The sequence below is a fragment of the Chrysemys picta genome, chromosome 20 (genome assembly GCF_011386835.1).
Source record: "Chrysemys picta bellii isolate R12L10 chromosome 20, ASM1138683v2, whole genome shotgun sequence".
NCBI classification, from domain to species: domain Eukaryota; kingdom Metazoa; phylum Chordata; order Testudines; family Emydidae; genus Chrysemys; species Chrysemys picta.
This window is the reverse complement of record NC_088810.1, coordinates 21,266,685-21,288,970: the sequence shown is the minus strand read 5'-3', so window position 1 is coordinate 21,288,970 and position 22,286 is coordinate 21,266,685. Positions and strand designations below refer to the sequence as shown.

The window sequence follows — 22,286 nt, the reverse complement described above, 5'->3', positions numbered from 1 at the left end:
AGTGACTTTCATTCCACTTTGCTGGCAGTAGTTTTACTGAGGGGTTGTCTAGGCTAGAGTTTTTGCTGGTGTTTTAACTCAACTAATTGGTTGCCAAGTAACTCAACTTTAGTCATTGGGATTTATGGCTTGTATTGCGCCAGTACCCTGGGAGCCCTGGTCATGGTGCAAGGTGCTGCACAAACACAGAACCAAAAAGCCAGGCCCTGCCCCAGAGAGATCACTAATCTAGACACACCACAAATGTTTGCAATTGGGGCTCCGCCTCTGTGACCTGGAACAAATGTCTGTGGAGTGTCCAGATTAGCTAAGCAGGTTGGTGTATTGCTTTGAAATGTGATGGGACAATTAAAGGGCAAGACACTGAACCATTGAGGTGGGAAGCCGGTTGCTTTATTAAATGATAGACGAGGCACAGAATACATTGCGCGGCTCCTCGGGCACGCCTCAGCTGGTTTTACGAGTGTAGAGGACATGGCAGCAGAGCAGAAAGCTCGGTGGGAGCGGCCGATCTGCGCCGTCCGCTTCAAAGCCGTTGGTGAGGCTTCAAAGCAACCAGCCGGCGGGGGAGTCCACTCGTCTTTGGGTTACACTGTATCATCTTCATATACTTCCCGGAACCGACGACAGCCCCGCATGCTCAGTGATAGCTCAGCACAGGGAAGAAAAGAAAAAAAGGTCTCATTCTTTCTCGGATCAGGACTAGCCATGAATGAGCTGGACAAACTCCAGAACGGTTCTTTCCTCCCTGGGTGAAGAATTTGAGTGACCATCACCCATTCATGATCGGTGAGGAAGAGGGCGAGGCCTAAATCAATGTGATTAGGTTGTTTCGTCCAGATCACCAGGAGGGGAGGTAACGAGCCATTCTGGATGTGTTGGGCCATATCTTCAGCTGTTGTAAATGGCTGTTTCCCATTGAGGGAGCAATGCTGATATACCCCCACTGGGGATCTGGCCCATTGACTTCAAAGGAGATAGGATATACACCAGCTGAGAATCTAACCCTGTGTGTACGCAGGTCAATGTGTGAATCTAACCAGCGTGCAGTGTGTCTCTCATCCCCCAAGGCATAACTGTCTGATCACTGCAGGTAGGGGGTGCAGGTACACAGGACAGATCTAGCAAGGTGTTCACAACAAGGGAGGAAGATGCCCTGGAAAAAAATTTGCCTTCAAGCTCAGCTGAGTTCCTGACATCCTCCTCATTAAAACTAGAGGCAAAGATACAGGTGGTTGTCTCAGCTGTAGCCTGTATTGTTATCTTGGCCAATACCCAACCACGATTCCTGGAAACATTCTTTCAGACGTAGGATGATTTCTCTCTTGGCTGGTATATTTCACATCTGATGCTGGAAATGGACAAGACAACTCCAGCTCAGAGGAGACCTTCATTGCTCTAAGAGGAGCACTGTTCTAAAAGGACGTCGGGTGGTTCTCCAGACCTGGCGTATAAAAGCAACTTTGCAACTCAGTAACCTTTGCAAGTGCTGTCAGAATGTATTTCGCGGTGGATCGAGGTCATTTTCCCCATTCACAAGCCAATGGGCTGTAGTCATTTAGATTAAAAGCAACAACAACAACAAAAGGCCGTGAAGGTCTTGTAAAGACATCGCATGTCAATTAAATACCTTTGTAAACAAAGCAAACAGACAAACCAGAAGACGGAAATTAAACAATTCTAGAGCCGCCATGAAGGAGGGAAAATGAGCCCGATTCTTATTTACTATAAAGCCTGCTCATGTAATGGGGGCCTTACTACGGATGTGAGTTATAGTTATGCACTGCCAGAGTGGTGTAAAGTGGCCGTAGTATAATTGAGAGTCAGGTCCAATGCGTAATTTGTTGTATGAAAAAAGTAATTAAAAAATCCCTCCCAATCCTAAAAGCCTCCATGTTGCACCTAAAAGGGTGAATTTTCCCAGGTCTGGGAAGGGATACAGCCAATGCATACAGCAATGTAGAGCTTGTGTGTTACTCTCCGTGAACTGTGTACCCCACGGAGACAGGACTGAACCTCAAGCCCCTGATTCTACTTTGCTACATTCTACAGAACACTAGAATTTAATCCTCAAGTGTTTAAAAAGAAAATCCAAACAAGTGTGTTAAAAAAAAATCATTAAAAAATTGGTAAGTGTTACAAGGGTAAATTTCCTAAATGCTGCTTCCGATTGTCAATAGAAAATGGCCTATTTTAAGTTTAGAAGGGGGCCAGCTATTAGAGGAGACAGGTGAAGATACCACATCTGCCCTACAATTACATGGTTTCACTTGAGCAGAAGTAACAGCTGTGATGTGTCTATGGTCAGTGTGTCCCTGGACCCCTTCAGTCATCTTCTGAAGACCACGATTCCTGGTCATCTTTGAGCTGGAATTTCAGAGGCTGGCTGGGTCCCAGGTGAAAGACATCGTCTCCAAAAGGGGATGGGACAGCGATGGTCTGAGCCTCAAGGTCCTGTCTTTGCATGTGAGCACTCTGCATCATGTCAGCGAATTTGCTGTTGTCGGTTTCATCGGAGACCTGGCCTTTCTTGGAGGGTTCTTCTCCAGCTCCACGGCCTTCTTCGTAGTCTGGCGTTTGCAAGGGGCTCCGACTTAGCATCGTTTCCAAGATGGGGAAGGCCTCTGGTTCCTCTCTGTGTAATTCCTGGGTGATGGTGACCTTCCCAAAGAATTCATCCCCAGAAGAGCTCACCTCGTGCCCTCTGGATTTTGCACGGTCGTTCTGATCGGTGAGTGGCTGCAGGTCTGAGATCCCATTCAATATCTGCTCTCCATGCAGCCCATTCATTTCTCCGTTGGCATTGCTCTCCGTCCACATGTGGCTGGACGTCGTCAGTTCCTTGGATTGCGGTGAGGAGTCCAGGACAGTCTCCTGCAGACCCCCTGTCTCACTCATGCCGCCGTCTCTCCCCACCTCCTGGGTCTGGTCTGACACCTCAATCCTGCCTTCAATCTGCTGTTCATCTCCAGCGTGCAGCTCCGAAAGCCTCGCGCCCAGCATCAGCTCTTGGTTAAACTCCAGAGCTTGCTCTACAATCTCCAGGATGTCCGAGTCTTTCATGACATCTGCCGGAATCTTTGCTACCATCTCCATGGAGTGGTCCATGCCACTTTGATTCATCTCTGTAGCATCCTTTGGCTGCCCGGGGTGAAGTCCTCCGCTGACCTCTGGATCAGAACCCGGATGGGATTGGGTGACATTGGGTGACTCATCCTCCGAGGAGAGAGGACTGCTAGAATCTGGGCTTCCTTTCTGGCTAAGAGGCAGTTGCCCTTCCAACAGGATCTCTCCTAGGTCAGCCATGCTGGTCAACGGAAAAGCCTTCTGAGCATCTTCATGGTGTACGTCACCAGGCTCGGGAACATCCAACGTTCCATCGCTCTCTATTTGAGCACCACCTGCAATGCTGCCGCAGTCGCTTGCTTTGGTTGGGAAACCATCCTCCTTTTCTGGCTCCCAGGTGAAATCCGAGCAGTGGGGCTTGCTCTCCTCTGGAGGAAACTCTCTACCCTCGCTTTCTTTGCCCGCATTGCTCTCCTGTTCCACCTCCTCCTCCGATTCAGCCTCCAAGAGTCTCTCATCCCTTGGCACTTCAGACAGCGCCATGAGCATTTCTGGATCTTCTCCGGTGAGATTTGATGTTTCGACCTTGATTTCTTCGAAGTCCTCCAAAACCTCAGTTTCCTCCAGACAGGGTGTCTCTCGGCTGGGTGCCGAAACCATGAAATAACCTCCTTCTTCCTCTGCGCGCTCTGATGTTCTTGCCAACACCGGGCCAGATTCATCCTCCTCATTGCTTTCCTTCTTTTGGGAGCTTGATGGTGCGGCCCTGCTCTCTAGCTGTCCTACGTCATCTGGGAAAACTGCAGTGCTTTCAGGGGCTGGTGGTGAATCTCCACCGTCATCACTTACTGGAGGTGGTTGGTTGGACATGGCATCAGCCAGCACCTCCTTTTCATAGAAGCGCAGGGGTGTGCTATCTGGCAGCGTTTCCTCCAACATAATCCTCTTGCTGCTTTCCAATTCCTCCTCCTCCATCCCTTCCATTTTCTGGGAGGCATTGGGGGAGACATCCTCCAGGGATCCCAGGGAGTCCTCAGATTCTGAAAAGTCACCTGGTGCCTGGGAGGCCATGTCTATGTTCTCTGGCCTCTTAGGTTCTTCACAGAGTTCTCCCTCAGCTTCACCCACAACGTCTACCTTCTCCCAAGGCTCCTCCAGCACCTCGGTCCGTTCATCGCTGATTTCATGGCTTGGGGAGTCTCCAAGCTGTGGGGCAGGTTGGCTCTGGATGTCCTCGTGCTCTCTTTCACTGCTGTAATGGTCTTCTTCCATCAGCTCTGTGCCGGGGCTGGCCTCCTGCTCCGCTTCGTTGCGTGACATTGGATGCTCACTGCCTATAAAGTGACCTGCATCATCATCTTCATCATCATCTCCCATTATTTCTTCCATCTCTGCACCCAAACTGCCCTTTATCTGCTCACGTTCATTTTCTGTTACTCCTGTGCTGGTCATTATAGTGTCCGTCCAGGCTGGTTCTTGCAAAGCAATGTCAGCAGCTTCCCCTATCTCCGGATAGCCCGCTGCATCTTCCTTACTCTCCCCTTCCTGCTCCTTTGGCAGGTGCCTTTGATAGTCTTCTTCCACTTCTTCCTCTCTGCCCAAGGACTCCAGTTTCTGAACATTCTCCAGACCTTCGTTGGCCAGCATAATGTCTTGTTCAAAGCCGTTCTCTTGCAGATCCCCAACCTCCTCCTCCAAGGTATCTTTCTCCTGCTTTAAGTTGTCATGTCTCAAGCCGTTCTCATCTGCGTGGAGATCCTCACGTCCCAAAGTGTCCTCTTCCAGCTTTGCCTTGTGTTCTTCACTGTCCCCTCTTGTTCTGTCCATGGTCTCATCCCCCAGGATGTTTTCTTCAGCCTTTGACACAGTCTCATCCCCAAAGATGGCCTCTCTGATGCTCAAGAGCTCACGGTCGGAGAACATCTCTTTCCTCCCGTCCTCTCCTACTGCGGCATCAGTCTCATGAAGTGACATTTCCTGCTGCTCAAACTTTTCCTGCTCTTCTTGGGGGCTTTCCACAACCAAAGTTGGGTGACTTTCCATGGGAAAAGTTTGAGTTGCTTGTATTTCCGCCTGCAGAAATTCACTTTCCAGCATCTCTGCTTGGAAGTTGTCTTCTTCATTCTCCCTGGAAGGGCTCCAGAACTCTCGCCTTTCCTCGTCTTCTGACAGATGCAACGCTTCTGTGCTCACCACCTCAAGGTCTTCTTCTCCGCGGTCAAACCCTTCCACATTCCCTTCCGTGGCAGGTAGGTGACTGTGGCCACTTATTCCAGCCTCCCAACTCTTTCCCTCTGCTCCTGTTAAAACCAACCCACCTTCATCTAATGGACTTCCCCGCTCTGTGCTCTTGCAAACTGCAGCAGTCTCCCCGCACATGTCTGCGCTCTGTGACCTTGGTGTGTCTTCTTCTTGACTCTCATTCTGCTTCCAAGATCTCACTTCCTCCCGGGTCTCTATTTCAGGCCTTCCCTCAGTGGCTAGAATATCAGGGATGCTTTCTTCATTCTGCTTGGTGGAAGGACCCAGCCCTGACTCTTCTCCGTCCTGCTGAGCAGAACTTTTCACATCCAGGAGCTCCTGGATGGCTGCTTCCCTGGTCTCCTCTTCAAAATGGGGCTCTAGGCCACTGTCCATTTCATCTGTAGCTTCGGTGCCTTTGACTGCCTTGAGCTGCTCTGCTGAATGACTGGCTTCCATCTGGCCTTCAGAGTCAGTCTCCTTTCCTTCTTCCAATACCTCTGCGCTGGGAGAAGCAGCTAGCCCGTAAGCCTCTTCCAGGGGAGCAGAGACATGAGAATGCACGTAATTTGGGGCCTTATCTGCTTGCAGAGGGCCGGAGTCCACAGCTGGTTCGGAGCGATCTATTACTTCCTTCAGGGCATCTTCCAATGCTTCGTTGACCAGTTGCCTGGGACAGAGCGAATCCTTGGGAGACAGCTTCCCGGGTGGTTCTTCGCTGGGATCTTTCTCGACCTCTTTCCTGGCTTCCTCATGACATTCTTCCTCCTGGCCAATGTCACCTGCTTCCACCTGGCTTGCAGGTGGATCTCCACCTTCTGCTGCCGGGCTCCTGCGTTCCGTGTCTGGATCGGACCGTCCCAACAGCCGTGGCTCCGGCACTGCGGCACGCATGGAGTCAAGCTGCTCGAACGGCTCCCGGGAGAAAGAGTGGGCCACCATCTCTGCTTCGGCGGCTTTGATCATCTCCCCGGCGTGGGACGAGCCCAGCGTGACGGGGATTGAATGGCCCGGAGCGGCGATATCCCTCACCGCCGGGGCACTTTTCAGGAGTGGGGACTGAAGGACTGAGTTGATTTTCTGGAACTCTCTAGCAACGGGGCCGTCGCTCTTGAGGAGCACAGCGGCAACTTGCAGCTTGGGGGAATCGATTTGGTTTCTCAGTAGCTGTGTCTTGCTCTCTCCCTTCTGGAAGGTGGTGGGGCTCAGTCGGTGGTCCCAGGAAACCAGTCTCCTGCTCTCGGGCGTCACAGCTTGGAGTTTGCTGTTACTCACTTCCAGCTTGGCATCTGCAAAGAGCACAGAGGAAAACAAGCAGGATCAATATCCAGAAGTGGATCCCCAGGGAGAAAACACCAGCTACTCAATGGGTAAAGAGTTAGCCAAGAGAGGCAGACCGGGAACTGAAGTCTGGAGGCTGAAACCAGACAAATTCCAGTTAGAAGGCACGAAAACGAGGGTGATTAGCTCTTGGAACAAACTACCAAAGGAAGTGGTGTATCCTCCATCTCTCAATGTCTTCAGGTGAAGACTGGTTAGCTTTTTGGAAAGATGCTTCAGTCAAATGCATGACTCCAATAGAGATGCAGCTGCTTATACCACAGGGATTATTTTTATTTAGCGTCTTTCAGAAGCGCCGAGTTTCTGATTTCCCCTGGGGTGCTCGAACCCCGCTCTGTCCCAGACCCCGCCTCCCACTCCACCCCTTCCCCCAAGGCTCCACCCCCACCCCACCTCTTCCCGCCCCCGCTCTGCTGCCCCCACCTCTTCCTGCCCCGTTCCACCCCCTCCCCTGAGCATGCCCCGCCCTTTCTCCACCTCTTCCTGTCCCCCTCCTCTCCTGAACAGCTGATCTGCAGCGGACAGGAGGTACTGGGAGGGAGGGGGGAGGAGCTGATTAGCGGGGCCTGCTGGTGGGAGCTAAGCACCCACTATTTTTTTCCATGGGTGCTCCAATCCCAGAGCACCCACAGAGTTGGCACCTCTGGCATCTTTCCTCCAACCAGCGGGTAAAATTCACCCCACAGCAGTGGGCCAGCACCACCCGAGTCTCAACTATTTTGAAGCCTTAAGTGGGACTTAAGTGGTGCAAAGTACTTGTTCTGGATGCTGGGCACCGGGATGGGTTTCGCCCCGTAGGCATCCAAGAATCGCCCATCTTTGGAATGCAGCCACCTCTGGGGTGGAACGTGACAGCGCACAAGAACGCTTCTCAAGCAATTAGGTATGGGATGGGAGGATTAAGAGCCAAACTCTACCCTCCCTTGCAAGCCTATTGACGTTTAACAAGGTGGTACAGCTGTAACTAAAGCAGAATATATGGATAAAACTTAAAAAAAATCAATTTTTTTTTATACACAAGGAAGATGACTGTCCTATTCCACCTCAGATGGGCATAGTGACAGCTTGTTACTTAACAGTAATTGAAAACAAAAATGCATCAGATCTTTTAAAAATGTGAATGAGGCCTACTCTGAGGGCTTAGAATTACATTGCAGTATCTCCCCTAGACGCTAGCTTCAAAGACTTAATAATCTTTTCATGCAGATTGTTAGATGAATGAATTAGAAACACGGGGCTGATTACCGGGCTCCAGAGGAATCCAAACAATAATACCACCTTGTCTAATATCCTCCACCCGATGCATGTCAGCATTCAACTGACACCTATTACACCTCCCAACACCCTAGGTGTGGTGGTGTTTTTCTTAAAGCCCCAGCTCCAGGAGTCCTGTGATTATCTCAGCTTTCATTTGGGGAAAAAAAAGTTTCTAACCTTCGTAGTGGCAGAGAAAACCTTGGAAACATGAGCCCTAAAGACTCAAAAACCAGAAGGAGAATACAGAGAACCTCAAAAATAGTATTTACAAAAAATAATCATGATTTTGGAGAGGGCTGACTCCTGGTTTTTGAAAGCTTGGGGCTGGCAATGTTACAAATGGGGGGGACGACAACGAAATGAAATAACTAAAGACCCCCTTTCTACTCCCTGTGCCCCCATCCTTCACCGTGGGGGACGTTACAAGGGTGCTCCCCATCGGCTCCTCTGAGAATCCCACAGGCTTGGTTCACACTCCTCGGGGATGAGAAGCTACTGCCCCAGAATAGGAAAGCAGGCGTGTCCACACTGGTCAGCGTGTGCTGTGTGTGTTCCATCTGTGACCGATCCACAGAGGATAAGTAGATGCCACCGATGGACGACGTCTACACTGCAAAGACTGGCGGCATGGGCTACAGGGTTATAAAACTGCAGTAGAGACATCAAGAGCCTAGGCTCTGGGGACCCCGCGAAGGGGGTAGGGCTCAGAGCCTGGGCCCGAACGTCGACAATGCAAGATTTAGCCCGAGCCCCGCGAACCTGAGTCGATCGACCCGGGCTCCGAGATTCGGCGCTGCGGGATTTTCGATTGGAGCGTGGAGGTAGCCACAGAGCCTCGGCTGGCGAGATCAAGCCGCAGCAGCTCATGCGGCTAGCTCTGGAGGCCTCCGGATCACGGCCTGGTGCAGCAGGGCTGGCCTACGTAACAGGCACGGCCCAGACGGCGTACGGGAGCTGGCGGGGAGGGAGGAAACCGTCTTACCTCTGAACCCATTGACCAGTTTGTACTCTGCTGAAGGCATTTGCAGTCTGCTGCTCTCAGCTTCCAGGAGCGTCCTGAAAGGAACAATCAGACGCCGTATTATTCATAGAGTACAGCAGCTCCCTGAAGCCCCACCCGAGACCAGGCCCTGCTGTGCAAGGTGCTGTATGTAGACACCATAGGAGGCTTGTATAAGTTGTGCCCTGACACGCTCCAGTGGGGCAGGTGCTGTCACCTCTCCAGCCATCGCAGGGCTGTGGGGCTGCCACAGGACCCAGCGATGGGCCGAAGCGATCAATAGCCGTAACCTCCCCCAGGTAAATAAATACGGAGCCCGTCCTAAGGCGGAAGAATCATCGGGGGGGTGGGGGGGGAAGAGCGAATCAAACACAAAGAGCTGCTACTGAAATTCAAAGGGACGTGGGGTGAAAGGATCCAGTTTTGCTCCATTTCATCAGGGAGGAAACTGAAGCCCGGAGAGGGAAAGTAACTGGGGGACGGTCACCCCCCTTCCCCGCAGAGAGGTTGTAAAAAGAACAGAGTAAACTCGCTTTGTCTTGTCGTATTGACTGCACGAACACAGCCTCCCAGCGTGGACCTGGCCTTAGACACGTCTGGAAACTCAGAGCAACTCGAAGTCTCACATCCCCCCCCCGCCCCATAGCGAAGCAGGGCAGTGCGACACACGGGGAAACTGAGGCACACAGCAGCTACACGACTCGCCCAAACTCACACGGGGAGTTTGTGGCAGAGCCAGACATAGAACCCAGCGAGTGTTCTGACCACTAGACTATCCTGCCTCTCACGCTGTCTGCTAGTTGGAACGTGCCGGGAGGGGGTCTCTTGCTGTGCCCCCCCCCAGATCTTTGCTGATGGATGCACTGTGACCGCTATCGCACCATCACAACCCCCACATTCAGCATAACCCTGGGGGCCCTTACGCGCTGGGATGTAGGTCATCACGGGACCCTCAACCCGGCAGCTTTGCCCGTGGGACGCGCTTTGCAATGCTATGTGCGCTCCGTCGCTCCCTTTCTCCTTTGCAAAATAGAACCCTCCCCTCCAACCGCCCACCCCCCCGCCCGCTCACCCACCCCCTTTCATCCCCTCACAATACCACCCGTGCACACAACACTACCCCGCTCTGCAGCGCTAGGGGAGAACCACCTATTCTTGAGACCCAGGCCCTCGATGACATAATGACTAGTCCTGGAGGGGCTCCCCCTCTCCACGGAAGACACTATTCTCATGCTAATCCCTCCCCTCCCAACTATACATTTGTCTGGGAGCCATCTGGATGGGGAAGGTGGGGGTAGGAATGCAGCTAGCCAGCAGGTTCCCAGGGAACGTCCTTTGCGGAGGGAGGGAGCAGAGAAACGGACAATAAAGCCAAAGGCGCCTTTTGCACCCGGCCAATAAATGCCACGTTTCATGTATTTATTTATTTCTTAATCCCTTTGCAAAAGGGGCTTTAAAAAAAAAACAAAAAAACAAACCAAACCACCCAAACTCTTGTGAGGTCCGGAGGCTCCGTATCTGCGCACGCTTTATTCTCACCCACAGGGAGCTGCCGGTCCTGGCTTTTTTCACGTCTACACTGTGGGTGCAACCGTGGGTCAGATGCTTGCTACAGCGACGGAAAGGATTTTTCCATCAATGCAGTTAATCTGGCGCTCCGAGAGGCAGTAGCTAGGGCAACAGAAGATTCTTCCATCGATCTAGCCCTGTCTACAGTGGGAAGCAGGTCGGCTTAATTACGGCCCCCAGGCTTAATTACGGCCCCCCTGAGCGTCATTGCAACGTTGACTTTTAGGTACAGAGAAGGCCTGGCAGAGCCCTGTAGTGTAGATGCAGCCTCTGCCGACATAAGGGTTTTTCTGTGGGGACAGGAACACTGTCGAGAGTGTGGTTTTTTTCACACCGATGGAGCCATACCGACCTAACTTTTCTGTGTCGGCCAAGCCTTGGAAGGCTTAATAGGCAGCAGGTTTAAAACAAACAAAAGGATGTACTTTTTCACCCAGCGCACAGTCAACCTGCGGAACTCCTTGCCAGAGGATGCTGTGAAGGCCAACACTATAACAGGGTTAAAAAAAGAACTAGATACATTCACGGAGGATAGGACCATCAATGGCTATTAGCCAGGATGGGCAGGGATGGCGTCCCTAGCTTCTGTTTGAAGCTGGGAATGGGCGACAGGGGATGGATCACTTGATGATTCCTTGTTCTGTTCATTCCCTCTGGGGCACCTGGTACTGGCCATTGTCGGAAGACAGGACACTGGGCTAGATGGACCTTTGGTCTGACCCAGTAGGGCTGTTCTTATGTTCTTATGCTTTGCCAGCATAGCTATATTGCTACCCTGTACCGGCAAAGTGCTCCAATGTGGACGCAGCTTGACCGGCACTGCTGCGTTGCGTTGGTAGAGCTGAAGTGAAATATGCCATGCTGGGAAAAGAACACCTTTGCCAGTATAGCCAGCATCTGTGCTAGGCGGGATCAGACTTCTTCACTCTCCCCCCACCCGGCCGACAGAGCTATGCCGGCAAATATTGGTAGCGTAGGCCTGGCCTATGAGATTTAGGAGCCTAAATCTGCGCTAACTCAGTCCTGGCCTACACTTAAAATGTCGATCTTCAGGGGTGTGATCAATTCATCCCCCTGAGCACCATAGTTATGCCGACCTAGACTAGGGGTCTCAACCTTTTTCTTTCTGAAGGCCCCACAACATGCTATAAAAACTCCCGTGCTACAATAACTGGTGTTCTATATATAAAAGCCAGGGCCTGCGGGGGGGGGGGGGGGTAGTAAGCAGTGCTCCATGCCACAAGGAACACCACGAAGCTACGTTGCTCAGGCTTCTGCTTCAGCCCCAGGTGTCGGGGCCCAGGGCTTCAACCCCATGCGGTGGGACTTCAGCTTTCCTGGTTCTGCTTGGCGGACCTGAAACCGGCTCGCAGCCCTCCAGGGGGCCCCGGACCCCTGGTTGAGAACCATGGTGCTGGACCATGACCACGGGACACACAAGGGTTGGGTGGAAGGAGCAGAGCAGTGGCTGTCATAGAATCATACAATATTAGGGTTGGAAGGGACCTCAGGAGGTCATCTAGTCCAACCCCCTGCTCAAAGCAGGACCAGCACCAACAAAATCATCCCAGCCAGGGCTTTGTCAAGCCTGACCTTAAAAACCTCTAAGGATGGAGATTCCACCACCTCCCTAGGGAACCTATTCCAGTGCTTCACCACCCTCCTAGTGAAATAGTGTTTCCTAATATCCAGCCAAGACATGTCCTACCATCAGCACACCGGAGCCTGTGATCCTCTGCTCCACCATCCTCTCCTTCCTCACCCAACAGATTCCAGAAGCCACCTGATGTGCTCGGTACCAGCTGACTGGCCTGGCCCACTGCAGGAAGGGGTGGAGAGCAGCTGAAAACACTCGCTGCTCCACCTGCATCCTCGCTGAGCCGCCTTGGCCACGTGAGCTCGCTGGCCCGGTCAACGAGCCGTGTCCTCATTAGCAAGTGGCACAGCCCATCATCTGCCTTTCGGCCACACACAAACAAGAGGGAAGCAGGCGCGAAGCAAACCGGCGTTGGCCTGCCCCAGAGACTCTCACCCAGCTACCCCCAACCTGAGCCCAAAACCTCGTGTTTGGCTAAAGCATCTTCCAGAGATGTGAAGATTTCAAGAGGTGGAGAAGCTTCCACTTCCCTAGAAGCTGGGTATTCTGAAGACCCTCTCTGCCCTGGTTGCCCGGCATTGGCTGGGAGACCGTGCGGATGACTGACATGCCAGGGGTGGCTGTGACCTGGGTGAAAGGAGCTGGCATCGCTCCATTTCCTAGTGGGGGGGTCCCTACAGCCACCAGATTGGCAGCCTCACCACGGACTGAGTGGCTGCTGGGGGGGAAAATGCTCCTCCAGCCCCTCGAGTTAGTCTCTGACGCGCAAAGTGTGTGTGGGGGAGACATTGGGGGCCGGTGACAAGAATCAGACCCGGAGCCTTCGGAAGCAAAATGACCTCCCGTGCTGGGGCACTGGGGTCAGTAGAGATTCAGAGGGGAGAGCGCCTCCTACTGACCACCCACCCCGCTCCCTGCAGCACAGCGCCCCCCCAGCGCCATGACTCAGAGGGGAGAGCGCCCCCTACTGACCCACCCACCCCGCTCCCTGCAGCACAGCGCCCCCCCAGCGCCATGACTCAGAGGGGAGAGCGCCCCCTACTGACCACCCACCCCGCTCCCTGCAGCACAGTGCCCCCTAGCGCCATGCTGAGGCACTGCAGACAGCCATGACTCAGAGGGGAGAGTGCTGCCGGTGGCCGAAAGGGGAACAACTCACCTGTAGGTTGCCACCTCCAGACCGAGGGACATCTTCAGGTGCATGAGCTGCTGTCTCTCCTCCAGGACGTGAGCAATCTGGACTCCCAGGGCCTCTTTCTCCTGCTCCAGAGACTCGAGGGCCAGCTAGAAACGACAAGCAGGAGGGAGCAACGGTCAGGGCGCTGGCGGGTGACCCCAGCAGCGCTCTGGGACCGTGCCCACTAGCTCCCAAGACCAAAGCCTCCCACGAATGAAGATCTGCTCGACTGGAATCTAAAAGAAACGAACCCAGCTCCCCTTCCGCCAGTACCCGAGCACCTCCCAGTCTGCAAAGTACGTCCGCCTCTCTGCGAGGCAGGGCCGTGCTGCTATCGCCATTGGGCCGACGGGAATGGAGGTGCACAGAGGCAAAGGGACAATCTCAAGGTCAGGCCGGGAGTCTGTGGCAAAGCAGGGACTTCCACCCAGCTCTCCCGGGTGCTAGGCTAACACCCCACCCGCTGCCCCATCCTCCTTGCCGTGGGGCTCAGCGTTGAGCACCCTCAGGCTTCAGCGCTGGCACTGGGAGGGGGAGCTGCGGTGAAACACGACGGGCACGGCTGCTCTATCAGATGGCAGCTCCTTGGGGGTTAGGTGCTGTCACTTCATCTCTCCCATTTCAGGCGGCCCTCTTCAGGGCTGAACCATGGGCATCTTCCTCCCCACTGCTGGAATCCTGTCCGGTCCCACCACCCAGTCCTAGAGTCCCAGGCCAGAAGGGACCTTCGTCTGGCCCCCTGGCCCTGAGACCTGCCCCAAAGTATTCCCTAGTGCGGGTCTTTGAGAAAAACGTCCCATCTTCAGCTAAACATCACCAGGGATGGAGAACCCACCCCACCCCTGAATAAACGGTTCCCGTGGTTAATTACGGTCATGGCTAGAAACTGACGCCTTATTTCCAGTCTGAATTTGTCTGGCTCCAACTTCCAGCCATTGGCTCGCGTCAGACCTTCCTCTGCTAGATTGAAGAGCCCGTTAATTCCCCGTGTAGGTACCTATAGACCGCAATCAAGTTACCGCTCCCCCTTCTCTGTTACCTAAAGAGACTGACATCTTGCGTCAAGCCCATCCCATTCCAGATATCGAGGGTTCCACCCCCGACTGTGGCCAAGGACATTAAAGGACAGGCTAGACCATTCGGGGCCTGCTCCCGTCACTCGGACAGGAGAGCTCTTAGCACCACCCAGGATTGGGCCATAGATGCCCCGTCACCCCCAAGCCAGAGAAGGGCAGGCAGACATGGGGATCTCCCCACCCCCACCTCCGCCGCCAACCCTACCAAGGAAACAATGTCCTCCAGTAAAGAAGGCATCTGCCTGGGATGTCAAAGAACTGGGATCTAACCATTGCTCTGCTGTGACTTTGCAGTGGGACCCCATCTAAGCCCCTCCACCCCTGCGTGCCTCAGTTTCCCCAGCTGTACAACGGGGGAGGCGAATACTACACCCCCCCACCCCTTGTGTAAAGAGCTTGGAGATCTACAGACACAAGGAGCTCGGGTTTATTATTACACAGGGAGTGCCTAGCTCAAAAGCCACGGGCCGTGGCGGGTGAGGGGTTAAGGCTGGGTCTATTCTCCCAGTCTTGGGGTGCCGGCCGGGCCTCGGAGAACAATGTCTGGGGGGTGGGCGGGCGGGCAGGGCTGGCACCGTCTTTTGTAGCCACCAAGCGTTGATTAGCATCTAAATCAGAAGCCGGAAAGTGAAAGGATCAAAAGGTCACTTCGGCTCCTCGCATGCCTCAGTGGGCCGCCCGGCGTGCGGCGACGCTGATGGGAGACCGCAGCGGAACAGGAGGGAGGAGTACGGAGAAACACCAAGGCCTGAGTCCCAGGCGCCCCCATCCCAGGGTGGGGCTCCCCCAGCTCCGATCTCCGTTGTGGGGGGGTCATCCCCCTCTCAGGTCATTTACCCAGTCTCCGTCTACGATCATGAGTGAATTCATCCCTCTGCAGCGGGGAAGTGCTTTTCTCTCATTTCATAGATGGGAGGCTGAAGTGCAGAGAGCCAGATTTCCAAAGTGACTTCGGTGAGGGAAGATAACAATAAGCCCTGGCTCCTAATTAGAGCGTCTCCATCCCTAGATCTCAAAGCACTTTACAAAGCAGGTCAGTGTCACAATCCCCGTTTCACGGATGGGGAAACTGAGGCACGGAGCAGGGACATGACTTGCCCCAGCAATGACAGGAATCGGACCCAGGCATGACGCTTTCTCGAAGTGCCCCAAACCACAGGGCGCCACGTAAGCCCCCCGCCTCAGCGGGAAAGAGATTTGCTGATGCTCAACTGGGGGACCACTCCCGGCCACCCCGGGAGTGCTTCTCAGCCCTGTGCCAGCCCTTACTTTGCCTTGCAGGTAACATTCAGTGCGCCCCAATTCCTGAACCCCACAAAAGAGCATTCCCCCGGAGCATCCAGCCCCCCGTCACTGGACGCTCCCAGCAATTACCAACCTCGCTGTCTTCAAAGACACAGCGCCCACACTGGCTTGTTCGATTCAACTAAGAATTCACACAAGGCTTCGCATTACGGCACTGAGATCTACTTATGAGCAAACAAAGAAGCCTATTAACAAAGAGAGTTTTAAGGGATACGGAGAAAGGCCACTGGAAACAGAACTGGTGACAATAGAACAAAAGTAAAACAAGCTTCTAAGAGGATAAACATAACGTTAGGAAGCTACAAAAGGACTTTGAGGGCGAGAAAACTACTCTAGATTTTCCATGAATCACTCCCCTCCGCCTGGAGTGTTCCTCGGGGAAATGGAGAGCCAAATGCCTTTTTGCTTCTCCTTCTCTTTCCCCCAAACTCACCGTTTTGACCCAGAGACGAGACAACCCCAATGTGGGTTTAGTCTCCAATGTCTTCCCATGCTAATTTCACATCCCTTCCCCCAGCCAGCCTGGCTTTTTCGGTTGACTTACGTGCAAATGGTGTTTGCTTTGTGTTGGTTTCCCGATGCTTAACTTAGAGTAGAGTCAACCCCATGCTCCAGGTGTCGCTACACCTCCCACTAGCAGACGCTGGGTCTGGATGACAGGGGATGGATCACTCAAAATTACCCTGTTCTGTTCACTCCCTCTGAAGCACCTGGCATTGGCTACTGTCAGAAGACAGGATGCTGGTCTGGATGGACCATTGGTCTGATACAGCATGGTCGTTCTTATGTTCTTATGAGAGAACTATCTTCCCTCTTGTCTGGAAAAAAACCCTCTTTTTCTCTGTGTTTGGCAACAGACTTCAAAGCATAATATCAATGAGTATCCATAATTCCTCATACAGCATTCATACATACATTTCACAATGATATTCGTGACCAGTGTGTCAGCGGCTTTCACTGGATACCTTACAAGACACTTTCTGGATAAACACTGTGACAGCAATATACTGGGCCTCTGTGTCCCACCAGATCTCCTGGGTCCCAGTCCAATGCACCATCCCCCAAGCCCCGCATTTCAGTGGGACCGTATCTGCTTAGACACATCTGCAAATCCCACAAGGCACCTAAATACCTTAGAACGCCCAACCCACCGAGACTAAGTGACTTACCCAAGGTCACACTGGAAAACTGTAGCAGAGCAGGGAGGTGAAACCGGCTTTCTCCAGTGGCAGGTTAGGACACCAGCTACTGCACCATCCTTTCACCCTGTGCTGGGCTCTCTTCTTTCTCTCTGGAGGTTTTCACACTTTCCCTTCCCTGCTATCCCGAGGCCCGACCCCCAGTCAGAACCACTGAGGCAGCTGTCCTTGTAAAGCAAGGCCGTACCGTAGGAAGGCGGAACTGCTGCCAAGCCAGAGTTTGCAGCAGTGCAGTATATGCTGGTATCAAGCACGGGGGAGGCTGCGCCAGCAGATCTCAAAGGAGGCTGGTGTCATTATCCCCATTTGTCAGATGGGGAAACTGAGGCACAGGAGGAGGGAGTGACTTGCCTGAGGTCAGGTTGGTTAGTGGCAGATCTGGGAATACAACCCAGGAGTCCTGGCACCCAGTCCTCTAGTGGGATGGGTCCTTTGGAATACATGATCCTGCCACTCCCCTCCCCCTGTTCCACTGACAAGTCACAGGATCTCACTGGAAAAATTTGTTGGGAGAGGGAATAAATTTTTTCCCCTTTCGAACCCTGCAAAATGGAAACAACTTCAAAGTGTGGACCAGCTCTGGGTTATACACACAGTGTGAGACACAGTCCCTGCCCCAAAGAGCTCTCAGTGGTCAAGGGGTGGGGAAACTGAGGCACGGAGCGGTGCAATGATGTAGCAGGCCAGTGACAGAGCTGGGTGTAGAATCCAGGTGTCTCGGTGCCAATTGTAGCTGGCCCTCGAGGCCCCAGGGACCGTAGCTGCCAGAGCCAGCTGCTGCATAGAGTGACCAGATGTCCCGATTTTATAGGGACAGGCCCGATATTTGGGGCTTTTTCTTACATGGGTGCCTATTACCCGCCCCGATTTTTCACACTTGCTGTCTGGAGTCCCACGCCCGGAAACACCTCCAGCGAGCCCTCTCCCCAGCTCAGATCACAGCTCCTCTGTCTCGAATGGCTCTTTCCCATGTGCCTCTTCGCTTGTGGTTTGCAGGCAAGCCACTGGTCCCAAGCCAAGTTCTCCTATCAGATTTCTCACCGCCCTTTCCCCATACAGGAAATAATCACTCACCCTTCCTTCCCGAGGGATAGGAATGAGGGGCTCATAAGTCATCACTAATGATCTCTTCCTCCCCAATCCAATGGGGTGAGGGAGGGAGGGGAAAGAGACATGCTGCCTGGCATAATCACCTTCTGCCCAAAATGCGAAACCGACAAGGCTGCCAGAACCCCTGATCCAGTGACACCAACATCTTGTTGAGAGTGACAGCTTTCCCCCATGGGCACAGGGCAAAACACAGAGCCTGTGGTTTCCTGCTCAGAGGCATTAGAAAATACTATGGCAGTAGGTTTAAAAGCACCTAAAATCGATTCTTCCATGCATGGATTAGGGACAGAAGGAAGAGAAGGATGAATGAGAAAAAAGCAGAAGAGAAGAATGAGAAAGAAGAAAAAAAAGGAGAGAGGGAGGAAGGAGAAAGAGAAAAGAAAGATCCTAAAAAAGAAAAAGGAAGAAGATAGAAGAAGATGAGTGAGAGTGAAAAACGAGGAAGAGAAAAGAAAGGCGGAAGAGAAGAGTGAGAAAAGAAAGAGAAGAGAAAGAACTGGATTGGAGTGCTAGGTTGCTGATGAAGCCAGGCTGTGGGGGTTCAGGCATGTTTTTGGGGAGCCAGCGATCCCAGAGGGGAGGGGAGGGTGAGTAGGGTAGAAATCTGCTACTACAAACCCAGCAGGAGGAAGTCTATAAAAAAAAAAAAAAACCCTGCACTGTTCTAACCCCATTCCTCAGTCATGAAACAGCCTCCCACCCAAGAGCCTTTTTTTATTCCTCTAACACACCAGGCTGAGGGCCGCGGGGTGGGGGGGAATTCCTGGCTGTTCAGATTAGCGGCCCCTAGTAAAATTTAGCCCTGAACTTTCACAGCATTCCTTGACCCTTTTCCATGCTGATAAAAACCCAGCGACATCCCTTCTCCACTGAATTATTTTTGCAGCTGTTCCGCTGTACAAAGCCAGGCGAGATTTCTTCCCCTCCTTCGTCCAATTTTCTGACCACAGTTACCTGAACCAAACAGCTGCTAGGACAACTGGGACTAGAAGATGATGGGGGCATATGGAGGCCACGGGCAACTCGATCTCTTTTCCAAATGAGGTCTGGTCTCTTTCGACGGGGGTTCATTTTGCAGCATTCTCCATGGGGGTGCAGGAGAGATCAGAGAATCAAAGAGCTGACTCTGTGAGACTGGCCCAGTCAGCAAGTTGTGAGCCAGATGCCGATCGCGTGAATCTGGAGAAACTCCATTACAGTCAATAGGGTTACTCTGGATTTACACCAGTGTATCTGAGATGAAAAATCTGGCCCTAGTCCCGTTAGCGAATAGTTACTCCAGATTTACTCGGATGTGACCAAGATCAGAATCTGGCCCTAACGCCATCAAAGGTAGTAGAATTCCTCCAGATTTAGACAAGTGTATTTGCGATCAGAATTTGGCCCTTGGACTTCCAAACCAGAAATGAATCCACCCGAAATCCTCGTGGACCAATCACACCTCTGAACGCTGGGGCCAATTTCAAACACCCTCAAGATCTGAATTTTGGAAACAGCCCCAGACCTCATCCAACCTCCTGGATCCCAAACCTGATGTGCCGGGCCCGGTTCTGATCCTAGTTACACTGGTATAAACGCAATGGCGTTACTCCTGCTTTCCAAGCAGCCAGATTCTCGCTCCTGCTCAAAATATCCCAGAAACCTAAGATGCTCACTGCAGCCGCCTTTGTTCCACCGAGATTTTGCGGTGGGAGGAATTTTTTTTCTAGACAGCAACACTAAGCAATCGAAGCATCTCTCATTTCAGAAAGCTTGGGGAGGGGAGAGTGCTGGCATGCCCGGTCCCTGACGGTTGTATCCTCTCTCTCGTTCTGAAAGGGATGAACCCAATAACTGGGGCCATGTTGGATCCAGAGTGTGAGAACCTAACTTGCATACTGTGGTGACGAGGGATAGACGGATGGGTGAACTGATCATCTACGACTGTGAACAAAGCAGAAGCTGTGTCCATAAACTCATCAGTGACGCTGATTTGTACAGGAGTTCGAAGGGACTCATTTATGGCCCAACTCCCTGTGAGCGCAGGTGATCCAAGATTTTAAAGCAGGATGCACCTGTCAGTTTGGTAGTTAAGGTAAACATCCCCATATGCTCCATACCCGGAGATTGGCAAAACCAGGGCTAGGCTGGGGGCTTGCCACACGCTTTTGTTTCTGATTCCAGGAGTTGCTGAGAGTTTCCCCTCACCCCCACATCGGACAGTCCCACGTTCACACGCTAAGAAAGCCCCAATTCCAGGCCGCATTAGTCGCTTGTTGTTGTTCGCAGAGCTCGACTGACGTCCAGTTCACGGACTGCGTCCCATTCCCAGCCCCATAAATGCTACCCTGTGAATGTTAATTGGACTCTCATGGACCGAGGGAGGTAAGTGTCCTTGTCCCACTGTTAGGGAGGGAGAAGTGGAAGCACAGAGAGGGAGTGACCTAGAGGTCTGGGCCTCCAGGCTTGTACCTTAGCCACTGACCCACCCACAGATTGGTGCAAGGCTCCGATCCACAGGGGCCGGTTTTACTGCTGAGGCACACAGAGGTGGGGATAGAACCCAGGAGTCCTGCCTCCTGCTTCCTCCTGGATGTAACCATTAAATCACACTCCCTGGCATAGAACCCAGGAGTCCTGGCTCCCAGTCCCCCCAGGCTCTAACCACTACAGCACATCCCCTTTCCCTACCAGAGATAGGAATAGAACCCAGGAGTCCTGCCTCCCACTGCCCCTGGATCTAAACCATTGGAGAACATTCCCACCCAGAGATGGGGATAGAACCCAGGAGTCCTGCCTCCCACTGCCCCGGGATCTAACCATTGGAGAACACTCCCACCCAGAGATGGGGATAGGACCCAGGAGTCCTGCCTCCCACAGCCCCTGGATCTAACCATTGGAGAACATTCCCACCCAGAGATGGGGATAGGACCCAGGAGTCCTGCCTCCCACAGCCCCGGGATCTAACCATTGGAGAACATTCCCACCCAGAGATGGGGATAGGACCCAGGAGTCCTGACCCGCAGGCTCCCTGATTCTAACCCTCCAGCTCACGCCAGGAGTCCTGTGTAGGGAGCGAATGGCTCCGTAAGCGCACGGTGTTCGCTCTCCCTTCTCCCACCCCCACGCCCGCCTGCAAGAAGAACCCTGACCCACCTGGAACTTCTCGGCCTCCCCTCTCTGGTCCTGCCACTGCCTGGAAAGACTCTCTTCCAGCATCCCCTTCCGTGCCTTCAGCCCAGCCAGCTCCTTCTCCAGTTGCTGCAGATGCAGCTGGTTTTGCCGGTTGCCTTCCACCGCCTTCCAGAGGTTCTCCTTGGCCTGGCACAAGGAGCTCTCCAGCTGGGAGACCTCACTCTTGTAGGTCTCCACCGCTCCCCTCCAGATCTCCGAGAGCCTCTTGGAATAGTCCTCCACCTCCACGGGCTGGAAAGCCACCGGCACGGCACGGAAGTTCTCTAGGCTCTGGGAGAAGCTCGCCATCTCCTGCTCCAGCCCGGCTTTCTCCTCCTCGTGAACGTCCACCAGCACCTCCACTTCCTTCTCCAGCTGGGTGGCTTTTTCCCTCAGCCAGATCTGAGCCCGTCTCTCCTCCTCCAGCTCCTTCTTGCTCAGGGCCAGTTGCTTCTTGGCTTCTTCCTGGGCCGCCCGCTCCTTCTGGCAGCGGCTTTTCACATGCTGGATCTCCTCGGAGAGGTTGTCTCTGGTCAGCTCCGCCGCGTGCTTCTCCCTGAAGGCATCATCCAAAGTCGCCCTCAAGGCGCTCAGCTCCTCCTCATATTTGCACCGCCAGGAGCTCTCCGCCGGCCTGTCCTTCGCGCTCTGGATCTCGGCTCTCAGCAGCTCATTCTCCTCTTCCAGGAACTTGACCCGGGCCAAGTAGGCTTCCAGACGCTTGTTGAGGTCCCACATCTGGAGAGATTCCTCCCCTAGGGCTCGGGCTGCTAGGAAGCCCTCCATGCTCTGGTCCACTCCCGGCGCGGCTTGCCAAGAACGGGATCTGCTGGACGGAGAGGAAACAGAAGGGAGCAAGTGGCTGGGAAGGGAACAGAGCTGAGCTATTCATACTCCCGGGCGGCGGAGTGGGAGGCCCCTGAAAGTCAGCGAGAGCATGCAGTGGGCTTTAACCCTTTGCTGCCTGGGATGTCTTCAGCCCAGGCACATTTCTGAGAAGCAAGTTGGCCAGTGCTGGCTGGGGAGGGCGCAACATCTCTTCGGTGCCCCCGACGCATGACTCCGCTTTGGAGCGAGACACTTTAACCGCTGATGGAGAGGCTTAAGCATGCCCCAAGCAGGGGCTCTGCTTAAACTGCCAGGGTGTCCCAGGCAGGAGAGACGGCTCGGGAAAGCGGGGGGGGGGGGAAATAGA

The 22,286-nt window shown here is 53.4% G+C and overlaps 1 protein-coding gene across 1 annotated transcript; it reads right to left on the bottom strand.

Moving 5' to 3' along the window:
* Positions 1–371: 371 nt before the first annotated feature.
* Positions 372–21,995, bottom strand: NES (nestin). Its single transcript, XM_005310946.4, has 4 exons — positions 21,074–21,995; positions 13,231–13,355; positions 8,888–8,961; positions 372–6,596 (listed from the first exon to the last, which is right to left on the bottom strand). Exons 1-4 carry the CDS (start codon positions 21,875–21,877, stop codon positions 2,326–2,328), a joined length of 5,274 nt encoding a protein of 1,757 aa, XP_005311003.2. The 5' UTR covers positions 21,878–21,995; the 3' UTR covers positions 372–2,325.
* Between the last annotated feature and the right edge of the window lie 291 nt (positions 21,996–22,286).